The 20,567-nt window shown below is 38.0% G+C and overlaps 1 protein-coding gene across 1 annotated transcript in view; it reads right to left on the reverse strand.

The window, feature by feature from the left end:
- Positions 1–626: 626 nt before the first annotated feature.
- WFS1 (wolframin ER transmembrane glycoprotein) overlaps positions 627–20,567 on the reverse strand; it is a 36,655-nt gene continuing 16,714 nt past the window's right edge. Inside the window, exons 3-8 of the mRNA XM_059817654.1 lie at positions 15,130–15,212; positions 10,754–10,898; positions 9,754–9,924; positions 9,009–9,089; positions 5,051–5,196; positions 627–3,371 (exon numbers count right to left, since the gene is read on the reverse strand). Of these exons, the coding sequence (XP_059673637.1) occupies positions 1,563–3,371; positions 5,051–5,196; positions 9,009–9,089; positions 9,754–9,924; positions 10,754–10,898; positions 15,130–15,212 (2,435 nt within the window). The 3' untranslated portion in view covers positions 627–1,562. The remainder of the gene's footprint in view (positions 3,372–5,050; positions 5,197–9,008; positions 9,090–9,753; positions 9,925–10,753; positions 10,899–15,129; positions 15,213–20,567) is intronic.

A 20,567-nucleotide genomic window follows, 5' to 3' on the forward strand; every position in this document is an offset into this window, starting at 1 on the left:
CTTTTCCCCAGATGGAAACAGAGAGATGGGTGAGAGTTTTCAAAACTGGAAGCACCCGGAAGACATGATTCTACATCATAGATTTTCTGACGGGCTCAAACACGACTATATGGCTTTGGATGGTGGAGGCTTCTGCTCTGCAATGTCAGGCTTGGCTCACTGCCTGGGAACTACGCAGGATGCCTCTAAGTGCCTTTGGCTTCTTCCCGACTGCAGCCCAGGGTGATGTTCAATAGGGTGCTTGTAGTTGGAGTGCAGCCAAAGGCCTCATTTTCCCAAAAACTTCCCCTTCTCTATCAAGAATTTTCACTGGTAACACTCACCCTGCCCCAACCCCCCCAGTGATGACCGATATGCAAAGGCAAATAGGATCTAATGCACCATCAGTGGAAGATTAGTCAGAGAAATAGCGTAATGTATCTGTGAAACACAGTCATCCAGTGGTTAAGAAGGGTAGTAAGTCACAATGAAAGCAGGGGTAAGGAGCATGTCTAGGTTTCACAGATACAAAAACTTCACCCGGCATATTCCAATTTTATTGCTAGCTTGAAATAAGGTGAAGTACAACTGCAAGTATCTCGCACCAGAAACTTTTAAACATTCTAAATTGTATTTTCCAGTGAAAGCTGTTACCAGCACAACATAAACAACTGCTCACAATGTCAAAGCATAATGAACAAATGTGGTACCCATTTAATTCAAGTTTGTATTTTATGTTTATTTGCACAATACAAATCATTAAACAAACAAACTATCTCAGTTTCCGCTGTAGACTTTTCGGTACTATTTTCAGTTGTTTGGCTTGTCCGTTACTGGTACCATCTCAATACCAACCTTACTCTCTGGTGTTTGTCCTTCACACACCAGCATGGATTGTACCTTAGTGTCATATGTGTAGCTATCATAACCAATCAGAATAGTATATTTTGTATAGAATATTTAATGCAAAAATGGAAGCTTGAGGACTTTTTACAACCTTGCTGGGGTGTGAAATGGTGTGCCCTTTCAAAAAACATTAAAGCCACTATCTTCTGGACAAATAGTGAAACAATGAGTTCTGTACACAGATATCACCACCAGGTACTGACTGCAAGATCACTTTTTTCTAGAAAACACCAAATAAGTACAAGCAATATATGTGACATCAGCTGTTGTCAGCTACCTATTCTAAATCATACCTGTGAAAATACCGATGGGCACATTGTGAATATTTAAAGTGCTTCTAACATCGAGCAAGTGAATGCATCTAGTGTCGTACCACAGGCAAATATATATATCCATTTTGGACAAAACAGTCTCCATGCAATTAGTCAGCAGCAATCCCCTGCATTCACTTATAATAATATTAAACTAGCATATATTACTTCTGTCATACAGGGTTTAAAGTCAGGATGCAGTGTGTACATTTACAAAACTCAACCAATGCTCTACATTAGCATACATCTTGAGCATTGCTATAGCAAGATGGTTTGGATTTTTTTTCCTCCTTTTAAGCCGCCAAACCTTTGGTAGTGTAAATGCAGCGTACACAGAAGATACCACTGAACCAATATAAGAGCTCATTATGCAGCTGACAAGAATGGGAAGAAGAAAAAATCAAAAGCGAATTTAATGGCTTTATGCACTGTGCTCCTCCAGTCATGCTCTATTTTCACATGCCTCCCTGCAGGTAAGAGTTTAGACATGCAATTCAAGCAAGTGATTGCTTTCAGTTCAAAGACAGGCCATTTACTGCCAAGACGACCCTCCAGAATTGTGCTGAATTCAATTATACTTCCTTGCCTCAAGTTCAACAACACTTTTTTAAACTCATTGCTTGCCTTCAGCACAATATCTTTGGTTATATCATCCTCCTCTATAGACTTGGTTCCATTTTTGCTACTGAAAGGCATGCCCACAGTTATTTCAAATTTGTACCGATCAAACATTTTCATGTGGCAGTTATGCTTTGTCAAATACTTGAGACGACACAATTCTTCTTCCTCCAGAGTAACATTTTTGGGGTCACAAGGAGGGTAGGTTTCACCATACAAGCATCTCATCCAATCTCCAATAAAAAGTGGAAGCATATTTATTGCCGATTCTGCACTATTGTCGATTTCTGTAACTCGCACATACTTGAACCGCCCAGTCCATGTCACTCTGTGTCCTTCCAGGTGACTACATAAAATCTGAGTACGTGCCATGTTAGTCTCCTTCCATGACCGGGGTCCGCAGAGGAAAGCATACTGATTCCATGTCAAGGTCGAGTTGTAAACTTTCATTCCCTCTGACCGATACACATAGAACCAACAGAACAACACTACAGCTGTAATCCACACCAAAATGAGTTTCACAATTGAGCTTCGAGTGAGGGATTTAACCATGTCAACTACAGAGAAGTTAACTTTCGTCCACCATCGGAAGAGCAGAGGAACAGTACACAAAACCAGAGTCACTACAATTTTCATAAGCTCCAGAGACAGAAACCACTTAATGAAATGGATAAGACACATCAGTGCAATGCCTACACCTAGCACTGGGAGTGCAAAGAGAAACAGAAAATAACCGATTGATGCACGAACGAGCCCAATGCCAGAGGACTCCCGCAGAATGACCACAGAGAGTTCGCACCACATAAAGCAGACCAGATATGGGACCAAGTAGCAGTAGGTGCCTTTAAAATTCCGTAGTTGTGCCATTCTAAAGAAAAGGTAGAACAAGTACAAAAACAGAAGGCATGGGATGCTTACATTTATCACAAGGAAATGGCCTACTGGAACAGTAAAGAAGGTTTTACCTAAGAATTTCAAGTAGCCAAAATTCCCAGGTAATACCTGCAATAGGGATAAGCAACCTGCTGCTATCTCAGTCATTAATGCTCTTCGCGTGTAAGGTTCTGCACATGTGCTTAAACTCATGTAACTTGTCACTGTGAAGAAAACTGAGACGGTAGCTAACTCTGAGCATGGTATACAGTCTTTGCTTGCTATAGGGAAGGAAAAAATGACAAAGAATACCGAGAGTAAAAAATAGATGTATGGCTCTAAGTGATTCCATCCAAAGTTCACCTCAGCTTGCTCAACATCTAGGTTTGGTTCAAAACGAAGCAGTAAGTCAGTCAAAGTGCGGAAGTTTTCCCAAGCCTTACTGTCCTGAAAAACTTTCAGTGTGCAAATCACCATAGAAATGAAGGACAAATAGAATATGACTAATGGAATAACGAAGGCGAAAAAATCAATTGTCAGATTACTGATGATGAAGAAAAAGATGAGAGCATTGATGTGGTGTGTTGGAACAATGGTAGACAGCCAATGCATTCCTGCCTTTGATGCAATATCTATAAGGTATTCTTTAATTTCCATAATGGCATGCAGCGGATATTTTACAACCTGTAAAGAGAGAAAGAAGCATTTTATTTATGAGCAGTTTCATATCTGTACATCACAGACATTCCTAGCTGAAGCAGTAGTAGTCAGTTGTCTAACCTCAGCTGACATGAAAACATTTTTATTTCAGACAAATGTTGCCAATAAAATGAGATTACTTTGGCTGAGATTATTAGCTCTATTTTGATTAATTCAGTCAGATGAAGCTCAGAGGCGATTTTGATTTCAGGAAAGATGTATTTCATTACCTTTGACACATATAATTAAATGGCTTCCTAGTCAAATATTCTGCTCCGCTAACTCCATACTGAAGATAAACTACATGGCTGCAGTCCTGTACTATCTTAAGTCATTACTTGAGCTGTGAGTACTGTAGCTTTAAAGCACTTAACTCTGCCTCTGTTCTGCAAGGATTATGCTATACATTCTGATATGCATATACACTACAGGAAGTAGTGCATATGATTCATACGCACTTACAGGAAGTCTTTACAGTTGTGGTTTATCTTTAAAACAATTCTTCCCAAGCATCAAGGGATGCAGCTGTCAAAATCTGGTTCGTAAGCAGCAGAAATACCTTTCCCTAAATGTATAGTAATTACAGTTATTCTTTTAACTCCACAACAGTAACTGTACAGGATCTTAAAATTCTACCTATCTTATGTCCAACACAGTCACCAGACAACAGAGGAACTGCTGGACCAAATCCTCTTCCTATGGCCAACCACACACTTTACATAGGATCAATAAAAAGGGATAGGATTTTTCAAACAAATACTCAAATATTAGCATCTACACATTAGATGCTGCAAACAATCCTCCTCCCCCCATAAAATGATAGTTTGTGTTTTTTCCAGAACGTATGCTTTTATATTAATTACTTCAAAGGAAAGGCCAAGAATGCTTCAGCAAAGATCTATGCATTGTGATGAACTGGGGCAACAAACACAATGACTTGGGCATAAGCCTATTTATTAGCGAAGGTATCCCTGTTCTTCTTCATAAATGCATCTCTTCCAGAATATTAGTTTTTCAAAAGACTGGAAAGAGACACACACACACACACCTTTTTTTCCTCACCCCTACCATACGATAAAGGACAACAAAATTACAACAACTATGAAAACAAAAACTCTCGTTTCAGCAGCTGAAAACCCCCTACCTTTCTTGAAATTTATAGTATTGAATGCATGCATCTTAATTTTCCCTTCTCCTTTCACTACCTAGGGAAGAAGCAGTATAGAAAACCATTGACAGCAAGTTCCACCATCCTTTAATTCTTTCATAACAGAACCTTTTCACACCTCAAGACTATGGATAATTTTTCCCACCTGCTCACTCCTGTTTAAATAAGAAAGATATGAAGCATATAATAACATCTATAATAAAAATATGACAGTTATGGTAGGGACATTTAAACCCTCACTGAGATGTAATGAAGGTAGATTGCCCTCTTCCAGGGAAAACCATTATCCCTTTCACTTAAATACATGACTCATATATGAAACTGTAAACATATATATGAAATCAAGTCCAAAAAGAAATTATAGCACCAATTCTTGTACTGACCTATATAGACTAAACATTGAGCTTTGAGAGTCAAGTGCAAGTCACCTCTGTCTTGTCTAAAACATGTAAGTTAAGAGCCCTTCAACATAACCTGTTCAGCTTTGCCTTTTTACCTTCAGTCGCAGGGGTAACTCTTCAGGAGTCTTCCCTGCCAATTCATCATCTTCCTCTTCCTGCATAATCAGGTTAGATGGGATGATTCCCTTTGCGTACTTCTTGGTAATTTCAACAAAGTCATCCAAAGCAATAAATTTTTTAGCTAAAAGATAAAATGAAGACTGTCAATACAACACTGTAATGATCATGAGTTGGATTATTAATTTTCTTTCCGGGTATTAAAGATGATCTAACTCTGGGCTTCAAAAACTGAACTACCAATAACTCAGGCTTACCTTGCAACTTGTTCTGAGATCTGTGCTGAAAACAAGAAGCTGCTTGTGCCAGCAATGTATTACTACTCTAAATCTTGTCAGACCAGCAGGTAAGTTTATTATACAGGTAAGTAGGAGAACAGAGTGAATGAATGTAGCTTATCTGCAAGTATTCCAAGGAAAAAAGACTACCGGATTAGGTCATACAGTTTTAAATCATATCCTATTATACCTTTGGTAACTGCTTGAGAGAAATCTTTAACTAACAGCCACACTGAAAAGAAAGAATTGTACAGGAACAGTAATGAATTATCTGTATGTTATTAACTAAAAACCTGACTTCCGATTTGGCATTTAACAGTCATTTTTCTGAGTTCATAAGTTACAGCCATGTAATTATGGGAAATGCCCAATTATTCATATCTATAAGACTAAATATAGATTATGTATAGTGTATTAATTTAATATGCTATGTGGCTATACAAAAGGCCTTCCCCAAACTGTATCGACTGTGACCTAAAACAAATAGCCAGCAACAAAATATACTTTGCTCAGTTGTACACAGAGACAAAATTTATCACTCTGCCCTGGAAGATCCTTATCCACTCCTGTGAGTAGAAGGGAGGCAAGAGGTTGCTTCTGAAAACTCTAGGGATGCTGCAAGACAGAAGACGATTTATATACTGCTTCAAACTCTTTTCATAGCCAGTTCCTTGCATTAGCATGGATTAGCTAGTTTCTATGGTAGACAAGCTTGATGTCATTTGTAAAGGAGGATAATTAACAGCAACTTTTTTTCCACACAGTAAAGTAAATGACATTGCTGTAGATATGAGAGACTTTTGAATGACAAAAATCTGTAACACACCTCCCACACAGTAAGTTTAGCTAGTCAGCTGATACAAAGATATGAAAGCTGGCCTGCTTAATACTAGTTTTAGAGTTTAAAGAGACAGAAAACTGAACTGTTTCACTAAATTTAAAATCAGAGGATTAGTAGGTTTGAGCCTATTAATTTTTTAATTTTACAAAAATGCTACATTTATAGAAGTTGTATTTTTATATATATATGCAAAAGTATTTAATATTGAAAACACGTAGATACAGAACAAAATAAAGTATTTGTAGTACCTGCTACGGGAAGAGGGGTGTTAAAAGAGTTCAACAGAAAAACAACAGCTTACAATCTATCTTTTGCTTTAATCTCACAACATGGCTGTTGCCTTTTGCTTGGAGATTTCCCCCCCGCTTCGTTGCATGAACCCGTATGTCCCACAAAATACCATCTGGCATGCCTCCCAAGAAACAAAGAAAGGATTTATTTTTGCTAACTATTCTTATTCACAGACTGTAAGGCAACACTGCTTGCACAAAGAAATCGCTGAGACTCCTTAGCTGTCTTCGGTAGGGTTCAGGTCAAGCCTAATACCAAATGTGTCATCTAAATTTATTGTCCGATTGCGACAAAATATAGTGGTAGGACAGTCTTTTTGGTGTGGGATCAGCAAGCAGACATGATTAGAACCTCACCAGAGTTCCTTAATGGCATTTTTTACAAGAACATAGGACATCCTGAGAGGGAAGGAGTTATTAACTTACTATGTATAGATGGCCTATCAAATGTAATGACATGTATACTCTCAGGCACATAACAACTGTCCATTAACAACGTCAGCTCTAATCTTTGTTTATACCTCCATTAAGGATACCCCAGATCAGATATCTGCAAACACATATCTGGCTTAAAAAAAACTATCTTCCAAGTATTGGCAATGTATTAAAACTGAAGGAAGAATCTCCTGCTGGCAAGGTAAACAGAGAAACCCAGTGGATCACAGAAGTAAATGATGGAGAGTAACAGCTGCCTTGTTCATCCATGAAAAGATAAAAGCTCTCTAGAGAAGAGGTAACAACTTAACTCCTACTTTAAGTGTTTGATGAAAACTTTTCGTTTTTAAACGTTATTAGTATTTTGTCACCCAAGTGTCTTAAATTGATATAAAAAGCGTATGTTGTAGATTCTACTTTATTATTCATAGATTTTCTACTTCAATTTGGTTATGACAAATTCCTCTGCCTCCCCCATCCGCCGTAGAAGAAGAAAAATATGCACATCAATTTCTGCCTACGCTTACATGTAGGTTCATTTACTCTCCTGTTATTTTATCTGCCATTTAAGCCTTCAAAAAAAAAATTAAAAAATTGCTAGTTCCTTTTCTGACACTATTTGAATTACTGAAGAATCCAGAACAAAATAACTTGCTTTGCACTCACGCTCTATCAGCACGTGCCAGTTCAGCTAAGGGATGGAAAGAACACTGCTGTTGTCCACTAAGCACCAATGAACCCAGATACATCTGCATTACGATACGATGACCGGACCATGAAACACAACAGTCTTATCCTTGAAGGACTATTTCTAGCTTTCCAGAAGTGGCAAATGAGTCACAAGAACAGCTGACCTACTCTCACAGAAGTTTTGACCAGAAGCTTGGTCTCCAAAATACTATTTCGCCCATCACCTACTCCCTCATTCATATACACAGGCACGTGTCCCTCCTCCTCTTTTACTTCTGTGAAAGTTAACGTAAAACTGAAATACTCCACTCTTCTTAGGAATGTTATTTTCAGAAGTCACCTACATAACAAACAGAATCCTTGAAGGTAAAGGCTAAACTGACCTAATGAAATGTAAATCTAATCTTTCAAGGAATTTAAACCTGCAAATCCCCAGATTTGGCTCACTAATCCCCGTAATATGCTTTAGTTACTAATATATCTATAGTTGAGAATATGTGTAAGTAATATGCTTTGCGACATTTAAAAGTGCTCTTCAAGAACTGATCTAGATAGCACATAAACTATTTCATATGACCTGCTGCATTTCAAGAAAATGAGATTTTCCCAACAATGATTAATTGCAACTTATGTTAGATAATGTTCTTCAAAAACTACACATGCTGCATTGTTTATAATGCATTTTCTCAATTTAACAATTTGACTCTCCTTCTGAAGGCCCAGCAGCATAGCAGCATTTCTTAGGTATGCAGGGCTAGGAAGAACTTTATTTCAAGTCCAACCCCCACCCCGACCATACCTTACAAAACTCATAGATTTGGGTCTACAAGTCTGAGCCTGTGTGTGTTGAGTGGTTTAATTCTCCCCACTACATGAACCAAGCTGCCCCTAAGTTATGAAAAGAGTATCTTGGTGCATCTTTCCTATATCAATCTTGAACAAATATGAAAAGACAAACATTAATTATAAGGGAATGGCAAACAGAAGCAAGGCAAATAGAATGAGGGATCTGTCTGCATTAAATGGTTGCATAATTAATTACCTTATTGTAATCAGAAAGCTTGCTAAAGTTTAGAACTAAAAAAAACTTATTGAAAGTGCAAAAAATTTTTTTGCTGAATAGACTTTAACTGCTGAAAGGGGAAGAATATAGATATAACAAATGATAAGCAAAGTCCTCTTAGTATACTAACCACTGACAAATTGACTGTAATGGTGATGTCTTCTGTGAGTTCACATGCAGATTGGTTATTTACCTTGTACATATAATAAATTGACACTATCTGTTTATAGCAATCCAAACTTGCTATAGATTCTTACGCTGGCAGCACAAAATTGCTTAGCAAAACAAAACAGAAACCAAAACCACAGGCAAAGATTGAAAGCGGCAGCATGCACTCACATTCACTGCTCACTAATCGCTCCAGCATTCTTCTCTGCTTCTGCACTGACTTTGGGACTGGGCCAGGTTGCTTCTCACCACCTAGTTCAATAACAGAAGTTTATGGAAAGTCAAAGCAGTCAATTAAAGTGATCAAGCAATAACTAGAATGTTCTTTAAGCTGCAATATCTGGAGAATGGTATTTCTTCAAAGTCAGGAAGAGACAAATATACATATAAACAGGTAAGAAGTGGCTATATAGCTTTCTATATTCCTATTACTATATTAGAAAAGGGAACAGCATTGACATAGCTAACACAGACTGCTGTAATGGCAGAGTGAAGCAGGTGTCTTGAAGACTGCGTTTATAAATTGAAACATCTAGAAAGGTATCATCAGGATGACTGTTAAGGGAAAAAAATAATAAAAAAATTGAAACACAGCAAAGCTATAAAAGATTTATTTTCCAAAGACAGCGAGTGTCGAATTAAGGTATTTTTAGTATTTGGTCACTTGTATGAGTGCTTAACTGAATCACAACCTACAGCAAGAGTTGGCGGGTCTTTGTGAACTAACTTTATTGGTCCAGAGAACACAGTTATTAAAAGAGAGTGAGAGTCCTTAACACTGTTACTTTTTCTTAAGTAGATCATACATGTGCTTTTATCTCATGCCTGACTGCTTATAAAGCCTTTTAAGTTTCCAGCTATATTCTGCCTGTATGTCTATATTTTATCAATACCATAAATCAGTTCATAAACAAACCTTCACTGTCAACTTGCCCAACATTTTCTAGTAGTTCAGAAACTGCTAACTGCTTCTTCTTTTTTGGGTTTAATTTCCAGTACATGACTAAGGCAGCTTTCCTCACAGCTCTCTCCAAATCAGTCTCAGATGATAATTTTTTCACTTCTTGCTCGTTCTCAGAAGTGATGCCTCAAGAAAAGAAAAAAACATTAGATACTATTATCCCACACCCATGCAGAAATGATGGATTTGCCCACAATTTTTTTTTCTTAGTTTAGTCTGAAACTTCTGAAGTTTCATTCACAGCTTGACCACCTAAGTAAATTACTCAAATGCCCTTCTGTGCCCATTGCTTATCAAAATCTAATCACATTGCTTAAGTTTAAACTGTACTTCAGAGACTGTGCAAGACATGCATTATCCTTATGTCTTGCTTTACTTTTGAAGTACAGCAGTTCAGGCAAAAGGTGGTGCGGATATGCATGTGACATGTAAAAGGCAGCAAGAATTTAATGCAAAGTTTTTTTTTTTTGTTTTTTTCTTTAAATAAGAATTCAGATAGTTGGCAGATGAGAGGAGACCATTCCAAGTGTGGGAAGTAGCATGAAGGAAGATGTGAATCCTGAAGTGGGAGAAGACAGCGAAAAAGACCAATTAGGAGAGAGGTTGTAAAGGGGCAAAACAATGAAACAACAACAGATATGTAGGTGGTGTACGGTTATATATGACCTTCATGGTCAAAGCAAAGACACTTCAATGATAGGTGGGGTGGGGAAGAACTGGCATGAATTCCATGAAGGAATTCAAGCAAATAATTAATATAAATGCTTTTATGAGCAGTATCAGTAATTAATGCTTTTTAAATTACTTATTTGAACATGGTGTCAGCAACTACTCACGTAATTTTGCCATGAACATTCCCATCGTACTTTAACCCCTCTTTTCAGTGTTAAAATGGATATAGTATTACTTCAGATAAAGTAGGAAGTGCAGGTAAAAAGTATCAGAGAAGTCATACCTCTTCTGTCTGCCAGGCATCTACGCAACAGTTTGACAGCTTCTCTTCGGCCTTGCTTAGCAGCAAGGATGAACCAATCAACCGCACTACAATTGTTAAGTTCTTCATCCTCCTCTTCTGCTAATCTTAAGAAGCGTTTCCCCACCTAGAATAAGTGGGGAACAGAATTCCTTCAATTACTGAAATATACTCTACTGTCTCTCTTTCTCTGTGTCTCTCTCCTCCCAACCCCTGGAAGTCAGCTAGAATAAATTCTCTCTAAACAAAAGGTCAAAATATTTGCTCCTAGCACTAAAGAACATAGCTGTAAGTCGATCTTCTGCAGAGAAAGATCAGTTTCCAGAACTGGAAGCAAGAAGGAATCGCAACACATTTAGCCAGGTCAATGAATTTATTGCCATTGGTCTTCAAGCATCTAGCAGGATCAGGTAAAGCTCCCGGTGTTAACAGTTTTTTTGCATTTTCTTCCTCGTGTAACAATGGTCAGACAACACTGCTAGCCTCATTTTAGAAACACAAAATTTAAGTGTAATAACCTGATGCCTGTGTCATTCAGAAATTCAGACAAAGTTACTGACAAAGTGCCTTGACATGGAAGGAGGCTTCTGCAGTGAAATCCCCAACTCACAGCAGTTTACCCACTGAAGGTCAAAGCAAACTCCCGATTAATTAGCGAATGGAATAAAACTAACACTGCTTAAGCATCAAGCAATTTCAATGATATAGCCTGTAAAAATCCTCCTATTTAGGATTACAGAAATTGTGGAGCAGTTGCCTGTATTATTGTTTTACAGATAAGAAAATCACCTTTTTTCTTCCTTCTATAAAATTGAAATATATGGTAATATACTAGTAAATATATTTATGCAATAGCATACAACACTTCTGCTTATCATACCATAAGGCAACAAAATGTTAAATGGCAGAAAGTGGCCAAAACTACTGGACATTTTTTCCGCATGCCTGGAGAAGCTGAGAAATGCTTTTGCTTGGTTCACTGCACTCCCTCTCTCCCCACTGTTACTTCAGTTACATTCTAGGAGTAATTAATGCAATAGCTTAAGAGTACAGCTCCATAAGTCCACAGTATTATCTGCTGAAAAAAACTGTTTGACAGTTTCTCTGAAACTTTGCCTTTGGTATTACCACTAAAGGTGACTAAAGAAATACCTTTGAAAGATTAGTAATTCACATTATTCCAATGTAGATTAAACACACTGATATAATCAAAAAGATCTCTTTTTTCCAGTAAAGGTTAGGTCTCCAGTCTTGCAACTGGTTTCATATACGTAAGTGGGTGCTCCAACAACTTCTACGTAGACAGTTATTGGGTAGACATCATAGTAATTAAACCCATAGTATTTACATAGTGACGCTATCCAAAACCATACAGAAATAAGAAAAAAAAATTGGATGAAGTAATCCGTAAGTCAGAACTAAACAATGATTACAAGGTCATGCCAGAGTTCAATAGGCAGTGCACAGATATAGTGGCAGACCAAGAAAAGAGTATATGAGACAGACAAAAAAAGTTTCAGCAATTGCCTGGTAATTTACCACCCAACTGCCGAGGCACCTTCAGCTATTTATTTCAGAAAGGAATTGCTTGAACAAGTTACATGGTAAATAACATCCTCTGACAAGAACAGTGTTTTTTTGAGCTTGTTTATATTTATAGCCATTGAGATTTTGAGCAAAGTGTCAAGAGTAGTAGATGCAGCTCTTAAGTTTATAAGGGTCTCTTGGACATAGAAACTCGTATTGCAACATGAACTAGCAGATTTTGGAATTAGTCATATTGCACAAGGCTACTGCACAAACAAAACGATAGCATAACACCTGTTTTATGATAGAAGTGGTTTTTGGCTTGCCTGTAGGTTTTTTTGATATTGTTTGTGGTTTTGTTGGGTTTTTTTTGGGGGGGGGGGTGTGGGGTGGGGGTGGGGTGTGGTTTTTTGGGGAGGTTAGTGGGTTTTTGGGGGTTTGGTTTTTTGTCTTTTTTTTTTTTTGGTAAGTTCAGCATTAAGATTTAATCATCTATCCCCTCCAAAAAAATCCATAGAACCCACCCCCAAAATCTGAGCAACCAGAAGGTATTTTCCTTTATTTTGATTATAAAATTACAAGCTTTTTTGTGTGTGTTAAAAGTTTTGGTAGCAAAAATCCCACCTCCAAGTCCCATAACAAACATAAAGGCTTTCCATACTGCTGGAAGGTCTACCAGCTCCCTCTGAACAAGCCCAGTGCAACAGCCACCTTTTGCTGTCATAGCAAAGCTCCTACACGGAACCACCTGAAGATGGCTGCAAAGCTCTGGCCGGCAGCAATCAAAGGAGGAAGAACTGATGTGAAAAGGTGTTAAACTTGGATTTGTCATTTAAGCAGTCAGGGATTCCCGCTTTCCCATGAGCTAAAACTGTGAAATGAAGTCATAGCTGGTAATGGCTTAACACAGATCTTCATACTGTACTTCAAAGGTTTCTCTCACCTGCGGGCTTTGCTAACTGAAGCAGTTCTCTCAAGTAGTCCCCTTGCAGACATCCTCCGGTTAAAGACACACAACTGCCTTTTCTCCATTACAGAATTCCAGCTGTGGGTGTCTCATTTACATTATTGCTGTACAGTTATTTGTCAATAAAGAAATTACATAAAGCTACGGTAATACAGGTTAACAGCCACTCAGAGTGCATTTATTTCCATAGTCATTGCAGAGTTATTTTTGAATAAACTCATAGTAATAACGACAAGATTTGTTGTGTTTGACTTCATAATTATTAGCAAACAGCACAACAGTGCCATCTCAGCTTCTCACTCGTACTCCTACAAAGGTAAGAAATAAAATTACATTTTTCTAACTGATTCTAAAGGGATGTATTCAACAATAGAGAAGGAAATATATTTTTTTAGGGTTTTAAAAACTAAAAGTTTATTACTTCTCCACAAGTCACAAGAAATTTGATTGCATAGAAAAGAAATTACTGTACTTGGGGTTCCTTTTCAGGCAGTCAATTCATCCTGAGTGCATACTGACGCAAAATTGTATGCTGGATCTCTTTACGACAAGAACCCTATTATTGTGTGGGAATAGAAAGTGTACACAGTTAAAGAGCTAAAGGAAGGGAGTGAAGGTGGAATGAATTGAGAAGGATAAAAAATTATTATTTATATACATACATATGCACATATCATAGGCTTAGATTACATAAGGTATTTCTTACTCGACTGGAAGTTATATCCTGAAAGAATATTTACGGGGTTTGCTTTCTTTTGTGTGGAAGAATAGAGCCAAAACATGGATTTTACAGCAGCGATTCCCTCAAGGCTAAAGCTTCATCCTCTGCAAAGCTACCGGCTGTTTCAAAGGTGAGGAATTTGTTACTGTCTCGAGTTACAACTCCAAGGACAGCCTGCCCCTTAAACAAGTTGAGATGGAGTGGGGAGCGAGCCTGGCATTGCCATAGTTTCTTTTTTTTTTTTTTTTTTTTTTTTTAACCAGCTTCAAAAGGATTTCTTTCCCATCCCCACCTTTTATTTTTATTTGCAAAAAGAGTGAAGAAAACCCCAAACCACCAACAGGCATGTAGGTGACAATAATCACTCCCTTTTGCCATCAAAGGTGAAGCTGGAAAAGAACACTCAAGTAAAACACTAACCAATTTAAACACAAATTAAAACCCTTCTAAACAAATTTAACCTATTTATACTAGACCAATACACCAGACAATGGACTGCAGTGGAAAACTGGTCCAATTTTTCTAAAACCTAAGGGACACCTAAAGTGCTAACATATACAAGTACAGAACTGCCATTATTAATTCAATCATATCTGCCATTACACAACTTAACGTAGCTAATTTCAGTAAACAAGGAGGGGCTTCTTTTCCAAAATGTGTTAATTCAACAGAGAAATGGTGTAAGAGCAAAACATCAAGCAATCTATGATCCTGCTAAAGCACCTCAATAGCAGTTTCCTCCACAGAGTCCAGCCTAAGAGTCCTGGTATCTTTGTATATAGTGCAGTGCTGAACCAACAGCATTTAATAGTCTCTGTCTGCACACCTCCACAAGTAACTCTTTGGCACATGCTTTAAAAAAAGCAAAAGCAGCTCTGTACCTTCTCCATGGCCTCAGCCTACCCTCCCCATTTTCATATGCGTCCTAAAGGCTTACTCAAGAGTTGGACCTGAAGCCAGCAACACTCCCAAGCCAGCAGCATTTCTCAAGGCAGAGAAACCATCTGGCATCACCTTTCTTTGAGTAGTTTAAGATCAAAACAGATACAGTTCAACTAAAGAAGAGATAATAGGTCTACAGCAGGCAGTGCTATTTTTGGAATTAAGAGCAAACAAGACTGGACAAAGAGCATATAAAATTACCTCCGTTTGTGCTTTTGGTTCTCCAGCTTTGGCCCTCTCAAGCAGTTCCTCAAAGAGCACTTCAGGTTCTTCCTTCATTCCCTCTATAAATTAATTTGATAAAGAAAATTGTTTACTAGCAATATTTGAAACTATTTTATAAATCATTGCTATATGTGGTTGAAGAATTAAAGGATTATATCTAAAAAATCCAACACAAGTGTTTTGCAAGAACAGTGGAAATTTACTCGTTACAGTATTTACACTCCATCTCAGTGATCCCAGTGTTATACTTCAGCATAGCTACCATTGCTTGTTATTTGGTACCTGCCACAGGATGACACATACAGTTTAGTTTCTCATTTACTTCCAAAGAATTCATTTCTCAATGGAAGAATGTTCATTACAATAAATATGAGCACATGTGGAACATGTAGTATGGATCAGCTTTTGTACTATTACTATTCTTATTTTTGACAGCACTTCAGTCTTTCACCTGGCACCCTCTTTATTTAATAGTGAAGCTTTTTCAAGAGTTTTGAAAAATTAACCAACCTTTAAAACATGTCCTGTATATTTGAAAGCTCAGCTCCTCAGTCTCTGGAGCACACAGAAACTAACAATGATTACATCTTATAAACCTCACTATTTTGTGGCCAGCTTCACACTCACTTTTTTCTCCTTTCCTAGCTACTGTACACATACAGACTTGAACAATCTTTTCTTCAAAAGCATCCTATTGCTCCACCAGTCAATCATAAATAAAAAATCTTGAGAGCTTTATCTGACATCCAGCATTTGTCAATAACGTCATGCTGTGTGCTACTTGATGAATGAAGAATAAGTTTAATGGAAAAGCTGACAAAGGCCAGAACCGCTACTTTTTATGAGAAGATTTCTCATAAATTAGTTTGGAAGAATTTTAAAGAGAAAAATCAATACAACTTGTACGCTTTAAGTTGGGTAAGTGTAAGAAAGGACAACAGACCACTGATTCAGAATGACAGTTTTACCAGCCATCCTAAAGCTATGGTTAGAAAGGAAGATCCAAACTCAACAGTAAGTGCCAAAGCTTGACAGTACATACCACATTTCCCCGCAAGGTCACCAAACATACCATGATGCTTGGTAGCTACGTACTGAGGGCACAGACAGCATGAGAAGGTACGGTTAGCAAGTAAAGTTTCCAAACGTAGGAAACCAACTGAGAGAAGCTTTCTGGTATCCACTCAAAGTTACAGATTTCAGCCTCTACCTAATCTGGGCAGCAATAATGCAAGAAGCTGGTACGCAGTCCTGCTAGCTGAGGTGCCATTTAGTATCAGCTCTTTTTCAAAAGGTGGGAGGAAGGAAGAAATAAACCCGATGCCAAATAATCACAGAATCACAAAGGTTGGAAAAGACCTGTAAGATCATCAAGTCCAACCATCAACCCAACACCACCATGCCCACTAAATCATGTCCCATAATGCCTCGTCCACACGTTCCTTGAACACCTCCAGGGATGGTGACACCACCACCTCCCTGGGCAGCCTGTTCCAATGTTTTTGGCCACTCTCTCAGTAAAGAAATTTTTCCTAATATCCAGTCTGAACCTCCCCTGGTGCAACTTGAGGCCATTTCCTCTTGTCCTGTCGCTAGTCACTTGGGAGAAGAGACCAACACCCACCTCACCACAACCCCCTTTCAGGTAATTGTAGAGAGCGATAAGGTCTCCCCTCAGCCTCCTCTTCTCCAGACTGAACAACCCCAGTTCCCTCAGCCGCTCCTCATCAGACTTGTGCTCCAGACCCCTCCCCAGCTTCGTCGCCCTTCTCTGGACACGCTCCAGCACCTCAAAACAGGGCTACTTATATTCTTTAACATCCCTGGTACTGGGACTATTTCCAAACAAGAACAGGCTACAAGCCAACGCTTTCATTCAAATGGATGTATTTTAACAAGAGCAAATCATAAAGTAAGTTTTCTCCTTCACCATGCCACAGTTTTGTCTGCCAAGCTCCACTTGGAAAAATACTAACGCCAGATTATAACATGTTGTCTAGCTAAACAAGGCACATAATGAAAAATAATTTTCATTTAGTACTCTGTCTTTTCAGAAAGCTGTAAAAATATTATTGTAAAATAGGCAAACACCATCCCAGCAAAATTAACCACTTAATCTCCTTGCTCTGATATATAACCAACAGGATTGAACTCTAAACAAGCCAGAAGCCTGTTTTCCAGATGGCACCACTCACACCAACAGACATCACTCAGGGACTTTCTGCTCACAATAAACAAGAAGTTAAAGGACAGAGCATATTGTTTGAAAGAAACATAATATTCATCCATCTACCTCACCCAAATGAAAAAAGTTGGACAAGGCAGTACTTTTCTGTTTCTTCCTGTGCTTTCACATTCATTAACTTCTTTTGCATCAAAATTTCAGCAGCAACAGTCTTGGCTATGGATTTTTTTCCGTTCCAGGTTTTCTACATGTCGAGATGAGACCACCACAAACATTTCAGTGACACCCTGGTTAAACCAATATAGGAGGCACCATTCAGAAGTTAGTGTTTGATAATTAAGTGGAATTTACACACACACACAAAGAAGCAAACTACAGAATGCAGTTTGCTAAACTGATATAAGCCCTAATGAGAAGAGTGGTTCTCTGGCAGCTTATACAGGCAAAGCAGCTTCCTTTCTCTCCTGCTCCACTTCCCACACATGGGAGCATGGCATGGCTCTGACCCCTTCCATCTCCCGCCCAGATGAATGTTTGATAGATAAGAACACTTATTACAATGGAAAGCTGTAAAGCATTCCCATTTTGCTTCTTTAGCACCAGGACATAGTTACTTTATTGTAATCACATTGCAGATTAACATGTAAAGAATGTTCTTCGCAAAGATGGTAAAAAAAAGAAAAAAAGCAAAATTAAAAATGTGCAGCCTTATGGTCCAACTACCACCTTCACTGAAAAAAGAAAATAAAACGTGCTGGCACTGCAGCAAACTTGTTGAAATGTTTGTTCTAACAGAGCTGACTGCCAGGGGAAAGAAACGCTTTCTGCTGTTTCAACCTACTGCCCAATCCCTTCCGCCCAGTTATCACTTTTATGTACTCTCACATGTGACCTATAACTATAAATAAAAGATAGTTAATTAAAATTATGTCTGTGTATGTTCTGTAGTTGTAGAGCAAGGGCAGAAGAGCAGGTTGTGGAGTGTTTTGGAGATCAAATTTAGAATAGCTTAGTATCACAGTGTTCCCATAACTAGTAATATTTTACTTTGCTTCAAGGATAAGCAAGAGGATAAGTAAAAAGATAAAGCATGAATGACTCAAGTTTCGTGTCTGCCATATCAATTTACTTTCTCATGAAGTATTTAGGTCGGTCTCTGAAGGTAAAAGCTCTACAACACAGTCAAAGTGTGTTTTGGACCAATGATGGACAACACACACTTTCTTTCAATTCAGCTCAACACTAGAACAAACACTATACAAGAGTAAATACACTCACTGTAAAAATACCATAAGAAGTGGTGATCTATAACTTATCACCCTTGTTCTTAAGCATGTTTTTAGTCAGAAAACGTCTTGATGTGTATTCCTCCCACATAAGAGTACTGCAATGGAAATGCTGTCAGTGGAAGCTTTTATTCTCCAGCTTTGCTAAAAACTCATGTCTTTTTAATGTCAAATTTTACTCTGTCTTGAACATAAAAATTTCCAGAAGAGAGAAACATTCATCTTACAATACTTCATGTATCTTTTACGACAATTAAAATAGACTTCAACAGCTGTTGTGTGTCAGGTGCATTTATATAAGCCAATGAAGTCTATCAGTTACTCAAGGTTCACAAGCACAGCAGTCATTCAAATGAAAGCAGGCAAGTAAAAGCACACAAGTTTTAGGTGGCATGTAGCATTCATATAAGAAACAAATTAAGACAGGACAGGGATGTGGAAGCATGGTTAGCACTTAATATTTGGCTGTAGTTCCTACTCTGCCACTGAGACCCGGTGTAAATCCTAGTTCATCATCAGGCTGCTCTGTGGTTCAGTTCTCAGTTTAGTTAACTCCACCTTCACAGAGACAGGTCACAACACAAATTATTCAGTGGATATTGGAACAATGACATTTTATTAATAAAATTTTAGTATTTTTATTATTCGGTGTCTTTAAGTCTTAAGCTTAAGATATGAAATGACATGGTATGGTATCCTTTTTTTGGAGTGGAACTGCGAAAATTAAAGTGGAAAAAAATAATTATTTGTGATCTGCAAAGAATCACAGAATCACAGAATCACTACGATTGGAAAAGACCTGTAAGATCATCAAGTCCAACCTGGAGAAAAAAAAAAAGCAAGAAAAAAAAAACCACACACACCCCATACCAAAAACCCACCACACAACAACAACAAGCCACAACCCACCCAACACCACACAGCACCATGTCCATCAAGCTACATCCCACAATGCCACATCCACACGCTCCTTGAATATCTCCAGGGAGGGTGACTCTACCACCTCCCTGGGCAGTCTATTCCAATGTTTCACTACTCTCTCAGTAAAGAACTTTTTCCTAATATCTAGCCTGAACCTCCCCTGGCGCAACTTGAGGCCATTTCCTCTAGTCCTGTCACTCGTCACTTGGGAGAAGAGACCAACACCCACCTCTCTGCAACCCCCTTTCAGGTAGTTGAATGAAGCAGATGTAGTTCTGAGTCTGCTCTGTTTACGTCCTCATACTACAGAAAGCATTTAAACCTCTGAAGGGCTACAGAAATATCCACTTTTGAAATTCAGGCTTTTCATTTGACAGGTTAAAGCTGTCACTTAAAACCTATTTTACCAAAGCACTTATTAAAAAAGACTCAGTACAATGAAATTGATAAAGACCTGTATGCATTTCACAGTCATACACAGCATTTAGAAGAGTAAGCTAAAACTGCATATTATTAGCTGATAGACTTCAAAAGGTGCTATCAAAACTAGAGTAATTTCTGCTAGTAAAAAGTATGTTTTACAACTCCAGGAAGAATACTCAAAATATAGAAGCCTGAACACAGCTGTTTATATAGGTAGGTTGTAAACAGGCTGATGAAAACTAAAGACTATTATTTACTTTCTGAAACTTTACACATTACTTGGCACATTGACTACAAAGTAAGATTCCAGCTTTGCTGCTATAGGCTTAAATGGAAATTCAGCATTCATTTCAGCACAGGCAGGCATTGTTAATGTTTCTGTTAGGTTTTGACCAGAAATAGGAAATGTTGCAAAAGGAAACATTTCAGTTTTTTTAAAGAATACTATGCAATACTATGTTAGGATGCAATTATTGTCCCTTACCTCTGAAATTTAGTAATTAAATTGACAAAAAGGCAGTTAATCCATAGTAGGGGATTAGTCCAAGTGAGATTGCAAGATATCAGTGCTTAAAAATTTTAAGTCACAAAAGGAAGAT

This window comes from Gavia stellata, chromosome 5, assembly GCF_030936135.1.
Source record: "Gavia stellata isolate bGavSte3 chromosome 5, bGavSte3.hap2, whole genome shotgun sequence".
NCBI classification, from domain to species: domain Eukaryota; kingdom Metazoa; phylum Chordata; class Aves; order Gaviiformes; family Gaviidae; genus Gavia; species Gavia stellata.